The following is a 25162-nucleotide window of genomic DNA, read 5'->3' on the forward strand; positions in this document are numbered from 1 at the left end:
TCAGCTTCTACCATAGTATGCTCAACACGCTGCTGAGAGCTTTCATTACATTGCTTGGTATAAATTCCACAATTCCCTGAGCGGTTGCCCCTTTTGGGATTCCCATGTAACTGATGAGAAGATGGAGTCTCAGAGACAAGGAGGGCTCTAGCTCAGTGAGTATCGGCAGAAGACTCATTTCTTAGTCTGAGATTCTTCTGGCCTCTGAGAAGTTCTTCCCCAGGTTTCAGTGGTTCCCAAACACAGCCTGAGCTGGTTTCCCAAGGCTCCACCTTGCTCTGAAACATGTCCCCTCCCTGTCTCGTAGCCCTGTCCCCTTGAGAACATCTCACTGCACAGGGATCTACCGTGACCAGCTGCTCCTGGAAGATGGCACCATCCAGACATAGCACTCACACTGGGCCATTTCCTGGCCTCCATCAGTGGCACAGGGCTCCTCTCTGCCCTCCTTGAGAGTAACCTCCTTCAGAGTTGAGCAAATCAACAGAGATCTTATTGTTCCCTTCTTCGGATGAAGACATCAAGCCTTAAAGAGACCGCGTAATCTGTTCATGGCTAGTAAATGGCAGTGCTGGGATTTCAACTAGAATATTCTCACTCTGGAGCCTGAGGACAGTCCATTTTCTCCAGTGATGGAGAGCTGCCTCTCCTGGGTGGGTCATAACCCACTGGGGGCAACTTTAATCCTAAGAAGGTCCCTACTCATTCTTCCCATCTGTGTGAAACACTGGGGACACAAAGACAATTGAGACTCTTCCTTGGCCCTAGGCCAAGCTGCTACACATGGCAGAGGCATCTCCTGTCTTGCTTAGAGACCTAGGAGATCCCCAGCCTCTTCCCTCCATTCCTGGATCACTTAACTCTAAGACCACAGAGCTACCATAGTGGACAAGAGGATGAACAGGCTGTCATCCTTGCCTTTAGGAGAGGAGCACCCCTCTGGGCAGTTGTGGCACATGCCTTTAGTCCCTGCACTCTGGAGGCAGAGGCAGATGGACCCCTGAATTCCAGGACATCCAGAACTACACAGAGAAAGCCTGTATCAAAAAAAGAGGGGAGTCACTGTTGATGGACCTCGGGACCCCTCATTCTTCTTCTGTCACCTTTCAACCCTCCTGAGGGTTCCCACCCCAGTGCTTCCAGAAAACATCACAAGGCACCAAAGATCTAATTAGACCCTGAAGATGTGACTGTGTTCTCATGACCCTCCCCAAGTGACCAAGGCCAACAGGATGTAGGGACAGGTAAGGCTGAGGAGCGAAGGCTGGCAGGTTGGGAGGAAGGTGTTTTTTCTTGGCCACATCTTTCCTGTATCCTTGGCCATGGCTTGGCTGGGCTATTGCATACCCTCTGGCCCCACTGTCTGTTGTTGACTGGCTAACAGTGTTCCCTCCCAACTGATGGCTGAAACTACAGCACGGATCCCAAGAGAGGACCCCCTCATGCTCAGACTCTCATCCCCATAAGAGGAGGCATGACTGGGCTTGCCTTACCTCTCTCCTCTCTGCTACATGAGACCAGAGGAGGGAGACTGCCATCTATAAACAGGAGCAAGCCCTCACCCATCACCTGACCATGCCAGGCCCCTGATGCACACTGCCAGCCTCCCACGCTTAGGAGTCCCAGTCCCGCTATGTTTATTATATCAGTCCCAACTACACACAGTCCATCCCTAGCTTGGCCATACCTGGTGATGGGTGCCTCCTAGAGTTAGTCATGACTCCCAAAATGAGGGAACACGAGACAGTCTGGCCTCCATTGCACTGGAGATAAAGCTGGAATTCGGGGCCGGGAAGTGACCAGCAAATAAAGTGCATGCTATAGAAACGAGGAGACTTGAGTTCAGTTCTCTAGAACCCACATTTTAAAACCAAACCAAAAAGGTACAGCCGTGCACGTCTGTAATCTGAGCACTGAAGAAGAAGAGACTCTCTCAAAAAAGAAGTCAGAAGGGACTCAGTGGTTAAAGAGTGTTTGTTGCTTTTGCAGAAGTTCTGGGTTATGATCCAGGCACCCATGCGGTGGCTCATAACCATCTGTGACTCCAGGTCCAGGGAATCCGATGCTTTCTTCTGGCTTCTGTATTGTGCCTATGCATACATGCAGGCAAGACACCATACACATAAAGTAAATAAATAGCCGGGTGGTGGTGGCACACCCTATAATCCCAGCACTCAGGAGGCAGAGGCAGGCGGACCTCTGTGAGTTCGAGGCCAGCCTGGTCTACAAAGAGAGTTCCAAGACAGCATGGTCATGACTGTTATGCAGAGAAATCCTATCTCGTAACACAAACAAACATACATAAATAAACACACACGCGCATGCGCGCACGCACACACACACATCTTTAAGGTGAATTACAGAGTTTTATTTGTTTAGGTAGAAATGTGCTTGCATGCAGAAGCCAGAAGCTGGAGTCAGGTGTCTTCTCCGATTGTTTCCTATCTTATTTTTTGTTATATATATTTACTTACTTTATTTTTGTTGTTGTTGTTGTTTGTTTTTTTGAGACAGCATTTCTCTGTAGCTTTAGGCCCTGTCCTGGAACTATCTCCCAGCTATTTATTTCAATTTTATGTGTATGTGAGCCATGCGTTTGCCTGAGATCAGAAGAGGGCATCAGGTAGCTGGGAGCCACCACGTAAGGGCTAAGGGTTGAACCCAGGTCCTCTGGAGGAGCAACAAGTGCTCTTAACTACTGAGCCATCTCTCCCCCTTTAGCTTGAGTATTACTGGCTCTTCTTGGAGCTATCCTGCCCTTGCAGCTCTGGTGAAGCACAGAGGAGGGCTGGGAAAGCAGGCTGTTAAGCACTACCGTGACAAGTCAGGTTGACAAGTGGCTGTCTACTAAGAAAACTGGAGTAAGTACAGGGCACACCTCTGCTGCTGCTGCCCCCTAAATAGTCCTAGTGAGCCTCTCCTGATGTCTCTTTCCCTGTGACATGTTCCAGTCCTCTGGACTGACAGTGGTGGCCTGTAGCAACTATGACTTCAGACTCTGGGGTCAAGCAGTTGAGATTTCAATTCTGCCTCAGTGGCTTTGGGTAAATTCCTTGGCTGTAAGGCGTGGCTTGCCCACCTGAGAAATCGGAGCATGCAGGTCTTCTGCGGATTCGGTAAGGTTAGATAGTGCTGGGTACCAGGCGAGTCCCGCTGCTGATGGTGGTGGTGGCAATGCTGGTGATGGGATAGTGATTACATGATGTTGATGCTGACGTCCATGGTAGAGATGATGATGAATTCTACTAAGACAGGGACAATAGATGAGGTGATGGGGTGATGATGATGATGGAGGTAGAGAAGGAGTGAAGATGAGGATACAGATGGGGTGATGTGGTACCAGGCCCACACTGGGAGGAGAGAATAAGCATACTAGGAAGTTGGTTGGAGCAGATCAAGAAACACAGAGGTGAGGCTGGAGAGATGGCTCAGTGGTTAAGAGCATTGCCTGCTCTTTCAAAGGTCCTGAGTTCAATTCCCAGCAACCACATGGTGGCTCACAACCATCTGTAATGAGGTCTGGTGCCCTCTTCTGGCCTGCAGGCATGCACACAGACAGAAAATTGAATACATAATGAATAAATAAATAAATATATATTTTTTTAAAAAAAGAAACACAGAGGTGTGGTTCAGTTGGACCTGGGTCTGCCTCCTCAACCAGTGATGCCTAGATGCTGTTAACCCGTGATCTCCAACCACCCTAAGAGAAAGCAGGGACCTTCTGCTTTCCATCCTGACTCTGCCTGGGTAATTATCTGTTCTGATTGTAGCCAGTGCAAGTCCCGACTCCCCTGCCTCAAGCCGTCTATTGGCAGGTAACGTGGAGTCTAGAGCAGCGGTTCTCAGCCTTCCTAATGCTGCGACCCTTTAACACAGTTCCCCAGGGGTTGTGGTGACCCCAACTATAGAATTACTTTTGTTGCTACTTTATAACTGTCGTTTTGCTACTGTTATGAATCATAATGCAAACATCTGATATGCAGGATATCTGATAGGTGACCCCTGTGAAAGGTTGCGACTCACGGGCCCAGAGTGACAGGCGTGGACGTACTTGATAGTAGGTATTGTCACACACTCAAGTCTGTGCCCCTTCCTATGGGGCTCCGAGGAGAGTGAGAACAGGGCTGTGGGACTCTAGGAGGGGACAGGTCTGTGGCTGGATGGGCAGGTTGTCCTAAAGCTTTTGGGTTTAGAGTCTGTCCAGTTCAAATCCTATCCTACTAGGTGACTGACTGAGAAGCCAGAAGTTCATGGCTCTTTCTTTCTCGCTCCTGGCATAATGGTGGTATCTTTACAGGACTGGTTGTTTTTGCAGGTTGAGCGGCCAGCAAAACACCTGCATGGAGGAGGCAGCAGGCACGATGCTGATTTCATTATCACGGCCTTTGCTGAGTGTGGTGGTCTCCACAGACCTCGGTCTGGGCTACTCTCCTGATGCTCATAGGTTGGACCAGGGGCCAGACAGGGGGCCTCCTGGCAGGCTGGCTGGGCGCAATGCTTCACCTCTCCGACTCCTGCATGTGCCAGGCACCTAGCTCTCTATTGCCTTCACCTCCTGGCTTCCCCCTGTGCCCTCTCCACAGCCTGGCGAGGGCTCTGACGTGTGAAATAAAAAGGCATTTTAATTACCTCTCAGCAAAACAGCAATTAGAGAGAATCACAGCACAACAGCATCCCCCCCCTCCACTCCCCGCACCAGGCCCGCCTCCTGCCCTTCTCGCCAGTCCCCATCCAGCGCTGAGGCTAGGTGTCATGGGAAGTCCTCCAGTTCATCTCAGCACCTCTGCTCCCTGCATCCTAGGAAGGAACTGGTGCTAGGAATTGGGGCTAAAGAGTTCAAGAGGCTGCATAGGGGAAAAAAAAAACCCAAGCCAAGTTCTGGCTTTTTGTGCCTACATCTTAAGGTCCAGGTGGGTACCACGGTCTGTGTATATACTGCTGATACCCTGGTACCAGTTGGTGCTTGTGCGGTGTGGCCAGCGTGTGAACACACTGTGTGCTAGCTGCCCGTCAGCTACCTGGGTCAGCATAACCTCAGGAAGATAAAGCTGCGCTGGGCAGGCAGCACATTTCCCTCAACAGGCTTTTAAAATAATTGTCTGTAACCCCGAGCGGTGGCTCTCTGCCCACTGGCCAGCCCCACCCCAGGGCTCTGCTGCAGGGTCACATCTCTGTCCATCTGCACAGTCTGGAGCTCCTGTGCTACATTTGGGGGGAGGTGGGGTGGAGTGGTGGGGTGTCCCTATGGGTGGCCTGAGGCTGGGGGGTGGCGGGTGGTGGGTGGCTGATTGAAGTGGTAATTGCAGGCAGCAGGGCCCAGCTAATGCATGTTATGATTAAGCCCATTACTGAGGGAGGCAGCTCAAGCGTGGGGGCGGGGGCGGGGAGTGGGGGAGGTGACCATGGGGGTGACTGGCAGCTTTTCTCATGGGGAGGGAGCAGGTGGCCATTGCCTCCTCTGTATCTCGTCTCCCTTCTCAGAACCGCCTCACAGAGAGCAGAGAGTGGCAAGAGAGGCACACCTCACAGATTCGTGTGTCTATCCTGGCCTAGGGCTTCAGGTCCCACTCGGGGGTCTAGGAGCCAGCCTGCGCTGGTGAGCGGCAATTCCTGGCCATTGATCTTTGGGTTTTTGATGCTGGGGGGCCTCTCAGCTTCAATGCTGGGGGCATTGTCATTGGGTCACAGAGTCAGGCTGGCTGTAGTTGGATGGGCATTGGGGACTGGTCCCATTTATCTCATCAGGTGTTATAGATGCCAGACCAGCAACCACATACCAATTGGCTATGGAAGGGGTGGACCAGCTTGTTGATTTTCTATTGTATGTGCACAGAATCTGACCTACTTGTCTATGGAGAATGTATTTTAGCATTTTCATCGAACAGAGGCCCAGCGTAGTTGCACAGTTTTCCCAAGAACACACAGCAAGGTCTAGATCAGACCCTGGGTAACCCTTGAATCTCAGCCAGGCTGCTTATCAGCTGTGTGACTTTGTGAAATTCATGGTATCTTGGTTGCATTCTCTGTAAAATCGGGGAATAGTAGTGTTCGTTCCTGGGATCATTCTGGGGACTAAATGAGATAATTTAGCCCTAGAGTCCAGGGCCTGGCCCAGAGGCTGTGTCTTTTTGTTTTGTTTTTGTTTTTCCAGAGCAGGGTCTTTTTGCATAGCTCTGGCTGTCCTGGAACTTGCTTCGTAGATCAGGCTGGCTCCGAACTCATAGAGATTTTCCTGCCTCTGTCTCCTGAATGCTAGGATTAAAGGTGTGTGCCACCACTGCTTGGCTGAGGTTATGTCTGATAGAGTGATGTTCTGATAGAGTGATATAAACATCATGGCCAAAAGCAACATGGGGAACAAAGGGTTTATTTCAGCTTATAGTCGTCACCAGGGAAGAAGCTCAAAGCAGGAACCTGGAAACAGGAACTCAAACACAGACCATGGAGGAGTGCTGGTTACTGGCTTGCTCCCTATGGTTTGCTCAGCCTGCTTTCTTATACAACACAGAACCACCTGCCCACTGTGGGCTGTTTCCTCCCATGCCAGTCATTAATCAAGAAAACTACCCCACAGACTTGGCTATTGTCCAATCTAATGGAAGCATTTTCTCAATTGAAGTTCCCTCTTCCCAGATGACCCTGGTGTGGGTCAAGTTGTCTAAAAATCAAACAAAAAAAAACCCCAAACAATTCACCAGGCCAGAAGAGAGCTCAGTGCTCGTATTTTAGCACTGACTCTGACCTTTGACTCATCCATGTGGCAGGATTCTACGGGGTCATCGAGATTCTAGGCCCCTGGTGAATACATGCATCGCTCCCTGTAATTCAATCAAACACACATCTAGACACTACTGTGAAATGGCTTTGAAGATGCCATGAATATTCCAGGGAGTTGACCTCAAAATGGAGGAGATTATGGAGGTGAATTGACCTAGCCCATGAGCCCTTTAGAGCAGAACATTCTCCTTGGTTGTTCATCTGGTAGAAGTTCACATCCACTGTGAAGCGCACACCCCTTGCTGGCTTTAGAGATGGGGATGCTGATTAGGATGCAGGGGACCACAGGAGTGAAGAGTAGCCCCTAGTGGACGACTAGCCCAAGCCAGACACCTGAATTATCTAGCTACAAAGAACAGAATTCTGCCCCACCTGAGTCTGAGGGAAGAATGGTAGTGAGCGAGACCTTGATCTGAGTCCAGTGGGTCACGGAGCACAAAAATATAGTTAGCCATACCTGGGCTAAGCACATAGAGACCGTGAAAGGGTTCAGCCATGTTAAAGGCTGTGTTTGGAGTAGCTTGTTAGGCAGCGATAGAAAATGAAAACCTGCTTTGGCAACAGTGGCAGAGGCCCCGGGATTTCTTTCCAGGAGGGGGCTTGGAGCCAAGCTGTTGGCATCTCCAGATGTGACTGCTTTCCTAAGCCGGTGGACACCTACCTAGCTTCTGCTAACTCTGTGAGGCCAGAGTGCCCTCTCTAGGGGCCAGCAGGGGAGGAAGGCAGGGCAGGGCAGGAACTCAGAATCAAGGCTCCCTGTCCAGAAGTCAGCCTGGAACTGTGGGGGCTGGGTCCTGGCATCCTGCCGCTTGTTTTCAGAGGATGCTGTAGAGGATGCCAAGCTCCGTTCTGATCCACATCTGGACAGGTGGGTGCAGAGTGTAGTGGCTCCATAGGGCCCTGAACTCTGTTCTGGTCTTCCATCCATTTTGCCTAGTCTCTGAATCCATCCCTTCCTCAAACACATAGAAATTCTAGAAGGCCCCAGTCAGGGCCAGGGCCAGAGCCAGCCCTAGCCCCATGAGACTCCCTGTCCCCTCCCCTCTGCATCCAGGCTCCTTTTCCTAAAAGGAACAATTAGTGGCTCAGCTTTAATTACCTAACAATCCCCTTCAGCTCCAATCACTTGAATGAGGATGGAGTGCTGGGGGAGGGGACCTGGAGACCCTTTGAGCCGAGAAAGATTCCTTTTGGGTCCCTTTGGCTTTTTTTCTTGCAGTAACTGCAATGGCCACTGTGACAGACAGGAAGGGGTGCCTAGGCTGTGAGGTCCAATGCCACACAGTCCTCCTAATCCTCTGCCTTGTTTCTGTGTGCAGCAAGAGCAGAGCTGTCTGTCTACCTTTCCATCAAAGTGGTAAGCCCCAGAGGCCTAGCTGTCAGAGCTGCAGGCTTGCAAACCTGACTTCCAAATAACCTGTCCTTTCCACCTCTGATGGATACTGCCTTGCCTGTTCTATTGGTCCAGCCCCACCCTGACCCCATGCCGGGTACCCAAACCTCACTGGGCAGGATGAATGGTGCAATGAAAAATAATCTGCTCCCAACAGACTGAGGAAAGGAGGCTGCCACTGGGAACAGAGCAAGTCACAAGAGAATGTCAGGTAGGGACAAATCTGGCACAAGATGTACCCAGAGCAACAGATGAAAGATGGCTGGGCCACCTCAGACCAGGAGATCCAGGAAAGGCCTTTGGAGGCAGGGTATCTGGACAGGAGGTCAAGGTCCCAGCCACAAGGTCTGCTCTCCTTCAGAGGTTTCTGGGTAAAGCCAGCCCTAGCATCTGTCCTCCCCAGACTCAGCACCTGCAGCTCAGGTCTGGGACCTTACAGCTGGTCCCCAGCCAGCTTCAGGATGCTCTTGCCCGAGTTTCTGGGCACAGTCGTGGAACAGCTCCAAAAGCAGAGTGGGCTTGAGAAAGGACACTCAGTTGCCATGACCAAGGGTGCAGGGCCACACCAAGGAGGAAGGGAGGCTCACATGGGCCCGGGAGGATGGGAAGAGATGGGAAGGAGACTCTTCAGCTTGGTCCTCCACATATGTGTATGGCTTAAATCTTTTGAAACAAGAAGATACTCAGGTATTTATTAAGATAAAACATTGGGGGACTGGTGAGATGGCTCAGTGGGTAAGAGCACTGACTGTTCCTCCAGAGGACCTGGGTTCAATCCCCAGCAACCACATGGCAGCTCGCAGCTGTCTGTAGCTCCAGTTCCAGAGAATCTGACACTGTTATACCAATGTGCATGAAATAAAGTTAAATAAAGTTTTTTTTTTTAAAAGATAAAACATTGTTCCAGAGGCTGGGGAATGCTCAGTTGGTAGCGTTGGCCGTGCAAGCATGAGAACATGAGCCCAATCCCCAGAGGCTGGCTGTGGTGGTGAACTTGGTGCTGGGAAGGTATGTACCAGTGGATTCCTGGAGCCCACTTCGCAAGTCTCTGTGCTGGGCTCCGCGCAAGGGCAGCGTGGCGGGGACTCAGAGGGCATGCCCCAAGGCCACAGAGATAACACTTGCCCAGACTTGAGGACCGAGGGTGTCACTTGGGAATGCTCCAGAAAGCCAGAAAGATGACTGACAACAGGCCAAGAGGTGACAGCGGATGTTCCAGTCAGTAAGTGCTAAGGTCCTGAGGTGTAAGGGAGTCAGTTGTGTTCTGGGAAGTGAAACTCAATCATGGGGAGGAGGGAGAGTAGGCGGGGAGGACTCAGAGTGGGAAGGGCAGAGAAGACATAGACGTGGCCCTTTCTAGGCTGGGGAGTAAGAGCTGAGCTGGTAAAGTGTTTGCCACGCCACGTGAGGACCAGTGTTTGATTCTTAGAACCCACCTTAAAAACAAGAACAAAACAAAAACGTTGGGTGTGGTACCCATGCTCATAAAACTTAAACCAGGAGGATGGGGACAGGAAGATCCCACTGGTCAGGTGGCCAGCTGGCCTAGTCCACTTGGTGAGCTCCAGGCTGATGAGAGACCTTGCTTCAAAAGATAAGGTAGGTAGTCATACCCGAGGAAGGATACCTGCAGTTGGTGTCTGGTCTACTACACACACACACACACACACACACACACACACACACACACACACACGTGGGTGGGGGTAGGGGATGACTGCTTCAAGGGATATATTAAAGTGACTAAGCTCAGTTGTGAGGGGTGACTCAGGGTTCTGGAGACTGGAGGCCAGAGGGGAAGCCAGGGCAGCTGCCTAGACCAAAGGACACACAGTGAAAAGTCAGGGCTTCACATAGGAGCTCAACTGGGAACCTAAATTAGATTGGATATAGGAGATCCCAGGCTTCTTTGGTCTCTGCCTGTCATCCCAGCCATCAGAGAGTGACATTTCATTCCTCAAACTGAAAAGCCATTCATAGCCAGGTGTGGTGGTGTACCCTTTAATCACAACACTCAAAAAGCAGAGGCAGGTGGATCTCTGAGTTCGAGGTCTACAATTTGAGTTCCAGGGCTTCCAGGGCTTCACAGAGAAATAAAACCCCACCAAAAGCCATTACATAGCCAGGCATGGTAGTGTGCTCTGACCTTCATCCCAGCTAGTTAGGAGGTTGAGACAGGAGGATTGCTTACGTCCAGGAGTTCCAGATCAGCTGGGGCAACATAGCGAGGCCTTGTTGCAAAAATTAACTAACTAAATAATAAATGAAAGACAAATTTAAAATACAGTTTGAGCTGCGAATTACTAGATGGGGAGGCCAGATGACCAGAGAGTGAAGACCAGGACTTTGAGAGGTGACAGACCTGCCAGGAGGCTGGCACAGGACTCTGAAAGCAATGGGATGGCCGCTCTAGCTAACCCCAGACCTCACAATGGCCTGAGGCAGAACTGATGGGCACAGTTAACCCAACCAATGACAGCAACAGCGTGACCGGAGTGGAGGCATGGGTCTGGGCGGTGGGTGGGGTGCATGTACCTGTGGCACCCCCAACACCTGCGGTGGGCCTTCATTTTCCCAAGGAGATCCATAGTTAGCAGTGTGTAGTCATCTCTAGGAGCCGACCTTTCTACTCTCCTCCCCCCTCCCACCACACCACACCAGCCACTAGGGAGAGTCATTTCATTTCTCAAATTAAAAATCCATTTTGTGCCGTGAATAATGGATGGATGAGCCTGGGGAGGCCGGGCGGAGGGCAGGAAGCTGGTTGTGGCCTAGGAGATACCACAGAACGGCTGGGAGACCAGGGCACTGACTGGATAGGGTAAAGGCTGGGGTGTATCCCAGCGCTGACAACAATGCAGGGCCAAGGTTCTATCCCACATGGTATAGAGTGGGGATTGACCATAACTAGGTCTGAGACTGGTTGGTCTGGCTTCAAGCTGTAGCCCTCCTTTAGGGCAAGACAAGCAGCATCTTGGTGAATGTTCAAGAGTCCTTAGTGTGAATGCTGCTGTCCCAAAGAGGGCCAGAGATGGGGCTGCTGATGTTCCTTCCTAGAACACAGACCCAGAGATGCCCCATTAGCAGAGTTGTTGGGATATGCCCTCGGCTCATGTGGAAGCAAGGAACTGCTTCCAAATGCTTCTCTGCTGTCCCTTGCACCCCTTTGTGCCTTCTCTGGCTGCCACGAGCCCTCTCTCCCCAAGCTGGGCTTCTAGCATCCCACTCATCTCACTCAGGGCTCTGCTGGTCTCAGGTAGGCGTGGCCGTGCCCTGTCACTCTCTTGCTAATCAATTCTGGAATCACCTAGTAATTGAAGGAGGATCTCTGAGAACCCCATAGATGAAGAGAGAAGGAGCTGGAGTTCAGATCCCTGGGTCCCATTCACCTTCCTTTTCTGAAGACAGGCAGGAGAAAGAAGGGGATGAGTGTCTGGACTGTTTCTGCGGGCAGCCTGACCACTGAACATGTCAGAGTGACGAGGACCAGCTGGTTAAAGGACCCAGTTCTCAGCTAACTCCAGCTGACGCTGATCCTACACTCAGGATTACTCTGTATGGAGAACAAGATGTTGAACAGAACAGGTAGACTGGGAGGTCCAAACAGTCTGACTGGGAGATAGATGAATGATCAATGGAAACGGTGGGAACGGTACCCGGATGAAGGCAGTGCAAGGGCTGAACCCGAGGCAGGAAACAGAGGAAGGGACTGAGGACCAGGATCCCCATTCTCCTGTGGGTGCAGTGAAAAGTCCCTGGGGAAGCAGGTTTGCCTCTGTGCCTTCCTGTTGGAGTAGTCGGCTTCTTGAGACAATATCCATTTTTATATTTCTTGGAAATTTCACGGCATTCATTTCGGGGAAAATAAAAGCTGTCATTGCTGGAGAAATGATACCAATCAGGGCCTGAAAAGGCTGGAAAATTATCCTCCTGGAGATGGAATGTTGAGGGGAAAATGCAGATTAAAAGCACAAAGAGCCACTCTGCCACCGCCCTGCCCTCCCCTCCCCCTCGTGGAAACACGGCGTTTTGCGTAATTCCATTTCCCCTCGGTAGAATTAATTGGACCTGAGAAGAAATGCATGGGGCAGAGGAGGACCTTAGGATGGCCTGACTGAGAGACTTAAGAGATGGGGAGATAGACAGACTGGACAGGCAGGAGGTTGGTAGAGGTGGCTACTGAAGGCTTATGACTGGGTGGCCAACTGAAGAACAGCCCCAGGGGAGGGTGTCAGGACACTGGACACATTCCTTCATTCCCACCTCAACACAGATTCCATCATATGGGTATTCACCAATGCTGAAACACTGCTTAGGCCAGGGCTGCAGGCGGAAGCCACAGGGCTGCAATTGTTGCTGCTGTGTGGTAGTTTGCCGGGGACACAGGAAGAGATGGGTAAGGCAAGGCAGAGAGAGCAAAGTACCAGTCCTTTAGGAAGCTCCTAGTTCTCTGTCACCTGCCGGCCTCACCCTGTGGATACAGTGGAGAGGCAAAGATGCTTCTGCCTCGGGTGGGGGGGGGCAAGATTTCAAAAGGAAGTACAACTAGAAGTGGTGGAAGGCCGGGTAATGTCACCCCATGTAATCCCACGAGTAGTTCTGAGCAAAGTGGGGGGTGAGATCCCCGCCTCTCCCAGCCTACAGCATCCTTTTCTTGGCCCCTCTCCCTATGTGGGCCAGGGACTTCCTGGCAGTGACGGCAGGGGAAAAAAAATAAGGTTGAGGAGGCCACAGCCTCAGCCTCTTCTTGCAGCCTCCCCAGCAGAGCTAAGTGAAGGGCACTGCACCAACCACAGAACCCAGATGGGGCAAGCGTGAACACGAGGACAAAGAAGGGCTGATGCTGAGGGCGCCTGGCAGAGTGCGGGGCAAGATCAAGCTCTTCACCTGCGCCTCCCACAGCCTATCTGAGTCCTCCCTGGGCTGAGCTGCTGTGGGCTCGGCCCAGACGGTCCTATAGCCTCCAGTTTTGCCTTCAGACCTCTAGCTTCAACCCCTTTACCGCAGACTGTAGGTGGCTCCAAGTGGAGGCACCTCACCAGAAGGGACTGCAGCTTCTTCTCCCGGGACAGATCCGGACTCCGGAGTTCTGGAGCCTGAAACTGGTGCACCACCCTCAGGAGCGTATATCGGCGGTCGTCATCCCCACCTCCGCGCTGAGGGAGCTGACAGGTAGCCCGGAGGGAAGCAGGGAGAAGGAGGGGTGCAGGGGGGCGGGAGGAGGAGGGTGGAGCCGCCAGCGCGCCCCCTCCTTCGGGGCCGGCGGGCGGCGCGGCGCGGCGGCAGAGGAGGCGGCGGGCACACGGAGCGGCAGCCAGTACAGCTCTGCTCCAGCTGAGGCCGGGATTTGCTCCCGACTCATCTGTCCTCGCCTGGCCCAGACGCGCACCTGCCGGGTAAGTGTCATTTGGGTCCACTGCTGCCAAGGCCACACAACCCAGCCACCTCTGGGGCCACCGCGGTCGCTGAGCCGAGCTCCTTGGCTTTGTCTGTGTCCTCCCGGCTCTGGTTCCAGCTGCGGCTGCGGCTGCGACTCCAGGTCTCGGCTCTTAAGCTCCGCTAGCTGCACCGCGCGACGCAGGAGACTCCGAGCTCAGGGCCTGCTTAGCAGAAGGGGTGAAACTTCGCCCAACTTTGGGTTCTGGGGAGAACCTGTTGACGCCAGGAATGGCCCAGGGCTGCGATGGGTGGCAAATGATGAAACCAACCTCCGGTCAGGGCCGTCGGGGGGGGTGGGGTGGGGAGGGGTGGGGTCTGGAGTGGGCCGCTGCTTGGGGAAGAGGCTGGTGGGCTGGGGGCTACTGAAGAGAAACAGTCAGAAGCTGGCTTGGGAGTGGTCCTGCAGACCTCCCCGAGGACAAAGTTTGGGTGTCAGATAGCTTTTTAGTGTAGAGAGCTGAAGGAGGGTTCAGGGTCCGCATAGAGGCTCCCCTGACCACACCTCCTTTCTCTGGCTTTTGCTTCCCCCCTCCCCCACCTAGCCTCGGCTGGAGCAGATGATGGGCAAGAAAGGCAAAGGCAAGGGAAACAGGTTGCTAGTAAAGCCCCACTTTGTGCCCGGTGCTCTTTTGCCTTGTGTCAGGGCATCCCAACTCTGTGGTGACCATGCGGGGATGTGGGAAGGCAGGTTAAAAGGCTACAAGCTGGTGGCTACTGAGCACTCCTCTTTCCTTCTTCCTTGGGTGGCGAAGTGAAGCCAGGCACAGGCTTTGGTTGTGGATCACAGGTGGCCTCCATCTTCTTAAACTAACCTCCATCCCTTGTTCCTGGGTCCCCCTCGCTTTCTAGGGCCTCTCTGAGCCTGCTAATGTTCCCTTCCTACAGCTGCGACCGAGGGCCATGTGGACGCCCATCAGAAAGCCCGAAGACAGAAACAGCATATAGACGACCAAACCAGGCGTGTGTGGCCACAGCCTCAGCACCATGGAGGCCCCATATTCCATGACAGCACACTATGATGAGTTCCAGGAAGTCAAGTATGTAAGCCGTTGTGGTACTGGGGGCGCCAGAGGGACCTCGCTGCCTCCAGGCTTCCCGAGGGGCGCAGGGCGCAGCGCTAGCGGGACCCGGGCCGGGCTGCCGCGTTGGAACCGACGCGAGGTGTGCCTGCTGTCGGGGCTGGTGTTCGCCGCCGGCCTCTGTGCCATCCTGGCGGCCATGCTGGCACTCAAGTACCTGGGCCCGGGAGCAGCGGGAGGTGGCGGAGCCTGTCCCGAGGGCTGCCCGGAGCGCAAGGCCTTCGCGCGCGCCGCCCGCTTCCTGTCTGCCAACCTGGACGCCAGCATCGACCCGTGCCAGGACTTCTATTCGTTTGCGTGCGGGGGCTGGCTGCGGCGCCACGCCATCCCCGACGACAAGCTCACCTACGGTACGATCGCTGCCATCGGCGAGCAGAATGAGGAGCGTCTGCGGCGCCTGCTGGCGAGACCCGCGGGAGGCCCCGGCGGCGCTGCGCAGCGCAAGGTGCGCGCCTTCTTCCGCTCGTGCCTCGACATGCGCGAGATCGAGAGACTCGGGCCGCGGCCCATGCTCGAGGTCATCGAGGACTGCGGCGGCTGGGACCTGGGCGGCACGGCCGATCGCCCGGGGGCTGCTCGCTGGGACCTCAACCGACTGCTGTACAAGGCGCAAGGCGTGTACAGCGCGGCCGCACTCTTCTCTCTCACTGTCAGCCTGGACGACAGGAACTCCTCGCGCTACGTCATCCGCGTGAGTGTGTCACCCCTACCCCACCACCGCAACCCCTGCGCTCCGCCTGAGACCTGGGACCCTTGGCGCCGCGTGCCCCAAGCTCGATCCCGTGCCCGAGATGCGGGTTCGGACTGCGAGGGGCGCGGGGAGGTGCGGAGAGCGCGGCGGGCAGAGCGCGGGAGGAGGGCGCAAGTAATTTCCCTGGAGTAATTGCGGTGTTTAGCTGAGCCGCGGGAGCCGCAATTCCCAGTCCTCAGGCAGGCGGGGCTCCGGGAGTGGGGAACCGCGGGCTACTGTCCTGAAAGATTGGGGTTGACCAGAAATTCCAGAGGTGCCAACTCCCAGTACAGCGCCCCATGGTGTCCCTACAGGCGGGGAAAGTGAAGGCTGTTGGGGAAGGAGTGAAGGGTGGGCTCCACAGAGGCGTCTTAAGGACTAACAGCGACAGGGTTTGGCTAGTCTCTAAAGAAGGAGGGAGGGCTTGGTTCTTGTGCTCCCGCAGCTTGTGGCCAAGAATCTATGTTTGACTCATCTTCTCTTTTGTGACAGTTGGATGGGAACGCTGGAAAACTGGCCATTCACTTCTGACCCGTAGTTCCCGTTTCCCTCCTCAGATTGACCAGGATGGGCTCACACTGCCAGAAAGAACCCTGTACCTAGCTCAAGATGAGGAGAGTGAAAAGGTGCCTGGGTATGGGGTTGGGCTTCTGGAAAGGAAGTGGCCCCATGAAAGAGCCCCAGGGGTGTCTCCCTCTGGCTAACTGAGGAACTCCTGTCCTGTGTAGATCCTGGCAGCTTACAGGGTGTTCATGGAGCGGCTTCTCAGACTATTGGGGGCAGATGCTGTGGAGCAGAAGGCTCAAGAGATCCTTCAGCTGGAACAGAGGCTGGCCAATGTGAGCAGGAGGGGCTGGGAGCTCCTGGGACTGGGACCTGCGCAGGGAGCCTAGGTCAGGCCCGGGTCTGTCTGGTCTCCACTCCAGATCTCTGTGTCGGAATATGATGATCTCCGTCGAGATGTCAGCTCCATGTACAACAAAGTGACTCTGGGCCAGCTACAGAAGATCACACCCCATGTGAGTGTCCCCAGACCTGGTGGATGGGTGATGCGAGGGCTGGGATGGCAGGTCACCTTCTTTAGGCATGTCTGAGGTCTTCCATGACACTCCCACCCCCATGCCCACATGCCTTTGTTGCCTCTCTTTAACCCTTTTGCTATCCCTTGTTTTCCTGTCTTTGGCCCCGCAGTTGCAGTGGAAGTGGCTGCTGGACCAGATCTTCCAGGAGGACTTCTCCGAGGATGAGGAGGTGGTGCTGCTGGCCACAGACTACATGCAGCAGGTGTCCCAGCTCATCCGCTCCACACCCCGCAGGTGAGGCTGCAGGTCCCTCACCCCTGCACTCCTGGCTCCAGGCCTCTCCTTCAGCAACCTAGAGCTGCCTGCTGGGCGACCTTTGTAAACCCTGTCTCTGCTGAAGCCACGCTTCAGGAGGCGGGTGGGAGGGCTGGGATGGGAAGCTGGTGCCCTCTCCTCCCCTGTGGGAGACTGAATAGCCTGGGATTCCCTTGGGTGGCCCTCACCTTCTAGGATGGAGAGTTTGAACATCACTCAGGGATTTGTAGCTAAAGTCATACTACACATGGGTCGATCCTTGGGGGAAATGCTGCTAGTCTCTGCACATCCAGGGAAGGAAGAGAAGGCCATCCAGACAACCATCTCTGAGTGTCTGGTGTCCCATACAAAAGTAGGAAACCATGCTGGCCCATCAGGGTCAGGCTTAAGGGTTATTAGCAAGAACATCTTCTACTGTATGGTGGGGCTTGGAACATTTCAAAGTTGGTTTCTGCATATCTAAATTGACCTCTTTCATCTTCTTAGTGGGCAGGGTAGGGTACTGGGTCCTATCCTAGCTTGGGAGCACAGGGAGGTAGGACCATGGTGACCTTTCTGCATGCCTGTTTGGACAATCCCATTTTACCTGGCCTCCAGGATCCTACACAACTACCTAGTGTGGCGTGTGGTGGTGGTTCTGAGTGAGCACCTGTCCCCACCATTCCGTGAGGCACTGCACGAGCTGGCCAGAGAGATGGAGGGCAGTGACAAGCCCCAGGAGTTGGCGCGAGTCTGCCTGGGCCAGGCCAACCGCCACTTTGGCATGGCTCTTGGTGCCCTCTTTGTTCATGAGCACTTCTCAGCTGCCAGTAAAGCCAAGGTCAGGCTGCCCTGGGACTAGGGTGGGGGTGCAGGTGTTGAGCTTGGTGTGAACAACGGAAGACCTCATGCTTCCCTTTGTGGCTCAGGGCTTAGCTGTCCCTGAGGATCTAGGATGCACCTCCCTGGGCCTCTCCTCTCCTGGGAAGCTTGCATGCAGTCAGCTGCAGGGGGCTTGCTCTGCCTTTCCCCTGAGGGTCCTCCTTAGCCGTGCTCGGGAGACAGGATCTTAGAACTGGTCAGAATTGTCCTGGGGTGCTTCCTTCTTTCAGGCTGGAGCTTGCTCTCGTGCTCCTGGGTATAGGGACCTGCTTGCCATGTCTCTCCTTGGCGTTCAGCATGGTTCCCTGCACTGAAGGAGTGGCATTAGATGATAGGAAAACCTCTGGTACCAGGGGCTGGGGTCAGGTCAGCTTTAGTTTCTTAGCTGACTCTTCGTCCCTGGTGTCTGACCCTCAGGTACAGCAGCTGGTAGAAGATATCAAGTATATCCTGGGCCAGCGCCTAGAGGAGTTGGACTGGATGGACGCCCAGACCAAGGCAGCCGCTCGGGCCAAGGTGAGATAGGGCCTGAGTCCCAGCAGTTGGTTCCACAAATACTTGTTTGAGTGCCTACTGGGTATCAGGTCCAGGGAATAAGAGGAGGAAAGAGGCAAAGATACCTTTATGGAATTGTATGGAATTGACTGCTCTGCTCCGTCCTGCCTTCACCCCAGTCCCAGGCTAGTCTGAAGCTCTTTTGATTTTTATTTTTGGCCTGGGAGAGGCTGTCTCCTGAGGCCTGGGTCCCTTGCCTCTCACCCGCAGCTCCAGTACATGATGGTCATGGTCGGCTACCCAGACTTCCTGCTGAAACCCGAGGCTGTAGATAAAGAATATGAGGTAGGCAGGCTTCCGCTGCCCCCAGGCCCCAGAGAAACCCACCATGAGACCGGGAGGAGTCACGGTTCTTCAGCCAAAGGTCTGGCCCTTCCCCAGCTCACGGCTGAGCACTGTCCATCCCCCTTGCAGTTTGAGGTCCACGAGAAAACCTACTTCAAGAACATCCTGAACAGCATCCGCTTCAGCATCCAGCTGTCCGTCAAGAAGATTCGACAGGAGGTGGACAAATCCACGTGGGTGCCTGGCCCTGAGCTAGGGGTCAAGGAGGGCCGTGAGGGAAGCAGGGCACGCTGGCATGCTGGGTACACAGGCCAAGTGAGGAGACCAAGGGGAGGGCCTAGCCCGAGGGAGGCCAGAGGACGCTCTGTTAGAAGCTAGCTGTGCTATCGGGAACCCGGGGGGCAGTGGTATGCACCCTCCAGGTGACTCTGGCCTCCCTGCACAGGTGGCTGCTCCCTCCACAGGCACTCAATGCCTACTATCTACCCAACAAGAACCAGATGGGTAAGGAGACGTGTCCCGCCCCGCCCCGCCCCGGGGTGGGCCTGAAGGTGCCTGTGTTTCCCACTGACCATACCCTTCCTCTTAGTTTTCCCTGCTGGCATCCTGCAGCCCACCCTGTATGACCCCGACTTCCCACAGTAAGTAGGGAACTTAAAGCCAGCCCTGTCTACAGGTGGCAGGTTATGGGGGCGGCGGGGAGGGGGGAAGAACCGAGTGATTTCAGCCACAGACCCTGGGTTCCCATACTCCCGTTTCATGTCACTGTGGTTATTTGGAAGAAATTGTATGCAACAGCTTCCCGACTATAACGGTTGCTGCAATAAAACACCCTGACCAGAGGCAACCTGGGGAGGGAAGGGTTTAGTTATTTATACTCCCAGGTCACAGTTCATTATTGAGGGAAGTCAGGCAAGAACCAGTGGAGGAATGTCACTTGCTCACTCTCTTGCTTGCTCTGGCTCCTGTTCAGCCTATTTTCTTATACATCCTGGGCCCCCTTCCTAGGGATGGTGCTGGCCACAGTGGACTGACTGGGCTCTCCCACATCCATCATCATTCAAGGCAGTCTCTCAAAGACATGGCCACCGGCCAATCTGAGATGGGCAATCCCCCACTGAGACCAGCTCAGATGACTCTAGGCTATGCCAAGCTTACAGCCAAAGCTAACTAGCATATTTCTACCCATTTTAGGCTCAGAAAGCAAGGGAACTTAGAGATGAGGAAGAAGGCCTAGCCCTCAAGTGAATTCCTGAGTTTCCTTCCTGCTTCTTTTAGCTCACAGCTCCATCAACTTTGTAAGATGTTATTTCCCAGAACACGGGTAGACATGTAGTCACTGGTACCTTTCATGGAGCCTGTGAGGAAGCTACAGGACACATGCCCAGGACCTTGGAGATGCCTAGACCTCTGAGGCCTCCCTGGCCACCTGGCCAGGGGCAATAGAGACCTGGGCAGCAATGTGGGGCTCTCAGAGGGCAGATGAGGGCTAGGGCCTAACCTGCTGCCGTGCGTCCAGGTCTCTGAACTATGGGGGCATCGGCACCATCATTGGACATGAGCTGACCCATGGCTACGATGACTGGGGTAAGACCTGAGAGGGTCTTGGGAGAGGGGGAGGGCAGAGAGTGGGAGAGTTATAAGGGATGAACTAGGTGCCCAGCCTGGCCTTAGAGTGAGGCTCACTCTTGGCATGCTGGCATGTCCGTCTGTTGTCCACAGGGGGCCAGTATGACCGCTCAGGAAACCTGTTGCACTGGTGGACAGAAGCTTCCTACAGCCGCTTTCTGCGCAAGGCCGAGTGCATCGTTCGTCTCTATGACAACTTCACCGTCTACAACCAGCGGGTGAGACCTTGCCACCTTTGTCATCAGCACCCCTTTGGCTGGCCACAAACTGGAATCACACACGCTCACGCACATTTGCATGTACCCAAATAAGGTCCCTGCACACATGCTCTGGATTCCCACGTTCATGAACAGCCACATACTCCACCAAGAAGACTCGCCTGGTACATGTGTAGGGGCAAGGGGAGGAAAAAGCGGTTCCTGAATTCCCTGGGAAAGGGGGAGGGGCTCAGGGTAGCCAGATCTGTGGGAGGCCAGCAGGCCCCATGTGGCTCCTTCCTCTTCCTTCTGGCAGGTCAATGGGAAGCACACACTTGGTGAGAACATCGCAGACATGGGAGGCCTGAAGCTGGCCTACTATGTGAGCCACCCAGCCTACTCTCTGTCTCTGCTGGGGAACAGGTGGATGTGGAGAACTCCAGACGAGGGACACAGCCCCTCCCTTCTCATCCTGCTGATGCTTTTGCCTAGACCGGGGTCCTTTAGGGGAAAACAAACCAGAGCAGGTGCCGCTTTCCCTGGGAGAGCAGAGAGGACTGCCTGGAGGGGGTGGCGCTATTCTAGGATCCATATGCCAAAGCAGGAAGGTGGACAGGCCAGGAGTATGACAGAATGGGCAGTATAGAGTTGGGCCTGGGGAGGATGTGCTCGTCTTCTGGTGGGGGAGGTGCTCGTCTTCTGGTGAGGGAGAATGGCTGGTTGGGGAGGACGGAGAAGGAACAGCATGCAGCAGAAAGTTCACAGCAGCTCCCTGCTCTCTGCACCGCCAGGCCTATCAGAAGTGGGTTCGGGAGCATGGCCCTGAGCACCCGCTGCACCGGCTCAAGTACACACACAACCAGCTTTTCTTCATTGCCTTTGCCCAGGTGGGCTGGATGGAGAGCTTGACAGGGGCTGGGCAGGGGCTGGGTAGGGAACGCGGTGTCCAGGCTCAGTCTCAAATGTACTGGCCTCAAATGGCCATTCCCAGGGTCCAGCCTGTCTCCCATCACCTGCCTGTCCTCTGAGAGATGATGGCCCGTGGCTTCTGCTGGGGCCTAAGTGGGGGGAAGGGGAAGGGAATAAGCAGTAGACACCTGGTCCCATTTTTTTCCCCTCCTTCCCTTGGCCTGCTGGGTCCCAGAACTGGTGCATCAAGCGAAGGTCGCAGTCCATCTACCTGCAGGTGCTGACAGACAAACACGCACCTGAGCACTACCGGTATGCCCGCCCACCTTTCTGGGCAGCCAATCCCCTCCTTGTGTCTGCATGGGGGCAGAGGGACAAGAAGGGAATGGGTCAACCCAGAAAAAGGGCTGGGGTAGCTGGAGAAGCTCACACTGCTGGGGTCTCTCCCCTCATCCCAGGGTCCTGGGCAGTGTGTCCCAGTTTGAGGAGTTCGGCCGGGCCTTCCACTGTCCCAAGGACTCTCCCATGAACCCTGTCCACAAATGCTCTGTGTGGTGAGCCTGGCTGTCTGCCTGTCTACCTGCACGCCCCCACTGCCCTGCACGGATGACTTCCACCAGCTGCTGGGGCAGCACGAGCCCCATGCTGCCCTGCTCCAGGTCTACCTGCCTTCCAACCTCTATGTGACTATCTTCCCATACCCTGCAGGCCTTTGTTTCAGCAAGGGCCTGGAGTAGGGGGAAGGCTAGGTTCTGGGGGCACTCAAGGAGAAGATAGGAGGTCCCCAAACTTGGCTGTAGGCAGCTGGACCCCAGCTGGGACTGGACTGTACAGGTCCCACTGCTGTGCTCTTGCTGATAAGTCTGCTCAATAAAGCTGCTGTGCTATCTATTACCTTGGCCTCCAGACCCAGCGGCAATGGAGGGTCCTGTGGGTGGGAGGCTCAACGTGCGGCACAGCTGGGAACCTAGAGACAGATGCTGGCTCCCTGTTTTACCTCCCCGCTCCCCACAGCCACGAGGCAGCTTCCTTCCAGGGCACCCCCAGTCCAGCCCTGTGGCCTGCTGACCTGCTTTTTACTTTTGGGGTGATGAGACTTGCTGGCAATGGAAAGCCAGTTTTTCTCCCCCAGTGCCCCAGCCAGGCCTCCATGTCAGCTTCTCATCTGGGAAGGTGACTGGGGCCCCAGGTTCCATCGACTTGAGGCCAGCCTCCCTAGCATCTGGCCTTCTGCAGCTTGGAGTGAGGGCTCCTTCGTGAGCTGAGGCGTGGCAGGTGATTAGCTGAGGGGCTCTAGGCACGACCCGTGGAAGGGATATGGAGAGTACCCACGGGTGCTGCCCAGTCGTGGAGAGCAGTGCCTGGGGAGAAGATCCTCATGCTGGGTACCCGAGAGACCCCGTATCTGCAAGGAAGGATGTCAGTGGGCACCTGCCTTTCCTCCCGGGGCCTAGTTATCTGAACTTGGTCTGCAATGGTGTGACCCTGATGAGGGGGCAGACTCTGAGAAGGAACCTCCAGAATGGCCAGTATAGGAGGGACAGCTCTTTCTCTTAGTCCGTGGTGGTCACACGGGAGCTCCAGTGTAACACCCGCGTCTGTGTTACCCTCTCGGAACAGTACGTGAGCTGGGCGAGGGCCTGGGTCATTCGAAAGGAAATCAGTTATTCAACCTTGGAGAAATCCTTTTACACCTAGCTGCTAATAAGGAATTCACCTAGGCAGGTGGGAAATTGCCACACCCAAGATGGAGTGGCAATACCCTATAGCTAATCACCAGGTGGGGCAGAGGGAACACAGGAACAAACAGAATGTTTTAGCTGGCTGACCAGAAACTGTCCTCAAGATGAACCCCAGGAGTGGGGGTAGACCCATGGGCCCTACACCCCAGGTGTTGGGAAAAGGTGGCAAAGGGCACACTGCTCAGTCTTGAACACAAAGCCCAACTCAGAACTGCTTGTCAGGGACATTTTCATGACACTCTTGGAGGTGTGTCCCATGCTGGAAAGAATGGGTTCTGTATTTTTTTTTTTCCTCCTGGCCCGGGTGCATATATAGCATGCCCCTTGGGTAGCTTGTATAGAAGGACACTCCTTGTGCCTTGACCTATGAGATAGTTTCAGGTCCTGATATCCCTCATGTCCTAGATTCACCCCATGATTCTGTACTGGGTCTAGATAGAACTGGGGCTCCAGACCCAGCCTCCATGTCTTGACCAATGTCCCCCAGTTCTACCCAAGTCCAGTCCCTTCTGCTTCTGTGGGTTCAGCCAAGGGAGATCTCAGGGTCAAAGGCCAAGCCCCCCCCCCCCCAACTCCAACCATGCCCTGCTGAGGACATCAATGGGGTGCTGGGAGAGAATATTAATTTCCTGGGCTAGAGATTGTTCCTGAGGAGGCAGCTGAGTCCAGTGTCATTGTGTGTCATCTGCTAGATCCCAGACTGTTGCTGCAAATAGACCCTTATAAACACCTTCATCACAACCCAACGCGATGGACATAGCAACAGGTTACCTGCTGGCTTCCGAGTCCTTTTGCATTCAGGCGTCCAGACTCTGTCTTCTCCTCTGTGTTCTATCAGGAAACCACGTACAGCACAGGCCATGGTTGTTCTCCTGCCGGCTAGGCCCTGAGCTAGGAACTGATTAGATCTCCTAAGGTGGAGGAGAGAGAGCGTAAACCCAGAACAACACGGACCCCCACCCCCACATCGCTTTAACTTCCATTCTGTTTGGTGAGGGGGCATCAGCGCAACAGCGAAGAACCTTCTAGGCCATAACGCCAGGCGTCCAGAAGGGTGGTGATAGGACTGGCTCCATTGAGCTCATATTCACAGCAGGTGTACTCCAAACCGCACCCTGGGATGACAAATACAATCTTCCACTAAGTATTTAATAGCAGGGAAATAAAGGGCTGGGGACATTCTAACTGCACGTCAGTTTCCAGGCACCCACCTACGCTCACGTGCCCAGAGCTGCACTTCTCCCTCCCTGGCAATATTTTCTGAAATCAGCTTCCTGGGCCTTCTAGGCTGAATCTGATTCCAACACCCATCTTTGTGACTGGCCCTCAAGCCCAGAGGTTATTGCTGTGTGACCTCAGGGAGACAGATACCTTCTATGGGTTCCTAGCAGCGTATGAGCAAGGAAGCCCCCTGCCATATCTAATGGTGGATCCACAAACGGGTCTTCTTTCTTCTCACTCCAGGGCTGCCTCTCCACAGTACCCATCATGCCTTGGCCCATCATGGCTGCCAGGCATGGTCCATGAGTATGAGCTCAACTCGGGTTCTCAAGGCCAAGGATTCTGGGGGTACGCCTCAGCTTGTGCATGTGGGTATTCCTTTGACCAAGTAGGGGAGGGTTTGAAGCTACTTAAGATATCTGGGGGAGGGGGACATCCTGAAGGTGAGTTGTCCATCTGCAGCTTGGTGACCCTGGAGGTTGTGTGACACCCTGAAGGGCCACTGTCTGCTGTCACTGAGGCTCTAACATATTCAGTGGGGCCCAGATTTGGATCTCTATATCCCTGTGTCTGACTGCCTGAGCTGATCCAAATGTCTTGCTCCCTTGGAGTATACTCCAGTGCCAAAGACCCTAGGTGCCATATTTTTTAAAATGGTTTGAACCTTATTCCAAATGCATTGGAAGTGAGGGTCTTCCACGTGGAAATTCCCCTGGGATGGGCCCCAGGCGACGTGGTCAGGCCTGTCTGCTCCCCTGCTCCTCTGCTGAGCAGCACTCAATCTCTTCTTCTGTCCCTAGTGTGCCACTCATGGAAGACTGGGCACAGTCCCAGAACTGCAGAAGGGACCATCCGTAGGGGAGCTGAAGGGGCACACCCAGAAGGGCTGTACAGCTGTTGAGGTGTTCTGCCTCTCTCTTTCTCTCCTTTCTGAGTTCCCTACTCCTCCAAAGCTGGTTTTAGACCCCACCTTTTCTTGCACCAGCACCACATAAAGACTGTATGTAA

At 54.3% G+C, this 25162-nt stretch overlaps 1 protein-coding gene across 6 annotated transcripts; it reads left to right on the plus strand.

The window, feature by feature from the left end:
• The first annotated feature begins 12797 nt into the window (after positions 1-12797).
• Ecel1 (endothelin converting enzyme like 1) lies at positions 12798-22082 on the plus strand. 6 transcript variants are annotated; one of them, XM_013351750.2, is made up of 18 exons: positions 12798-13342; positions 14495-15379; positions 15976-16044; positions 16147-16257; positions 16345-16437; positions 16610-16734; positions 17353-17575; positions 18034-18132; positions 18382-18456; positions 18586-18689; positions 18902-18960; positions 19046-19097; positions 19976-20043; positions 20179-20303; positions 20599-20664; positions 21074-21169; positions 21427-21503; positions 21650-21749. In XM_013351750.2, exons 2-18 carry the CDS (start codon positions 14594-14596, stop codon positions 21747-21749), a joined length of 2328 nt encoding a protein of 775 aa, XP_013207204.1. In that variant the 5' UTR covers positions 12798-13342; positions 14495-14593. The 6 variants fall into 6 exon arrangements, with proteins under 6 accessions (XP_013207204.1, XP_026642158.1, XP_005361808.1 ...); XM_026786357.1 differs by lacking the exon at positions 12798-13342 and adding an exon at positions 13448-13566 and having other exon boundaries at positions 14459-15379; XM_005361751.2 differs by lacking the exon at positions 12798-13342 and adding an exon at positions 13448-13566.
• Positions 22083-25162: the final 3080 nt, after the last annotated feature.

The sequence above is a fragment of the Microtus ochrogaster genome, linkage group LG4 (assembly GCF_000317375.1).
Source record: "Microtus ochrogaster isolate Prairie Vole_2 linkage group LG4, MicOch1.0, whole genome shotgun sequence".
In the NCBI taxonomy this organism is placed as follows: domain Eukaryota; kingdom Metazoa; phylum Chordata; class Mammalia; order Rodentia; family Cricetidae; genus Microtus; species Microtus ochrogaster.

What these genes read in the sequence shown, in the direction of transcription:
- Ecel1 (XM_013351750.2), top strand. Translation starts at nt 14,594, where the DNA reads ATGGAGGCCCCATATTCCATGACAGCACACTATGATGAGTTCCAGGAA. An exon ending in CAGCTGCCAGTAAAGCCAAG is followed by an intron (nt 17,576 to 18,033) that starts GTCAGGCTGCCC and finishes TCTGACCCTCAG; the next exon opens with GTACAGCAGCTGGTAGAAGA. An exon ending in AGGCAGCCGCTCGGGCCAAG is followed by an intron (nt 18,133 to 18,381) that starts GTGAGATAGGGC and finishes TCTCACCCGCAG; the next exon opens with CTCCAGTACATGATGGTCAT.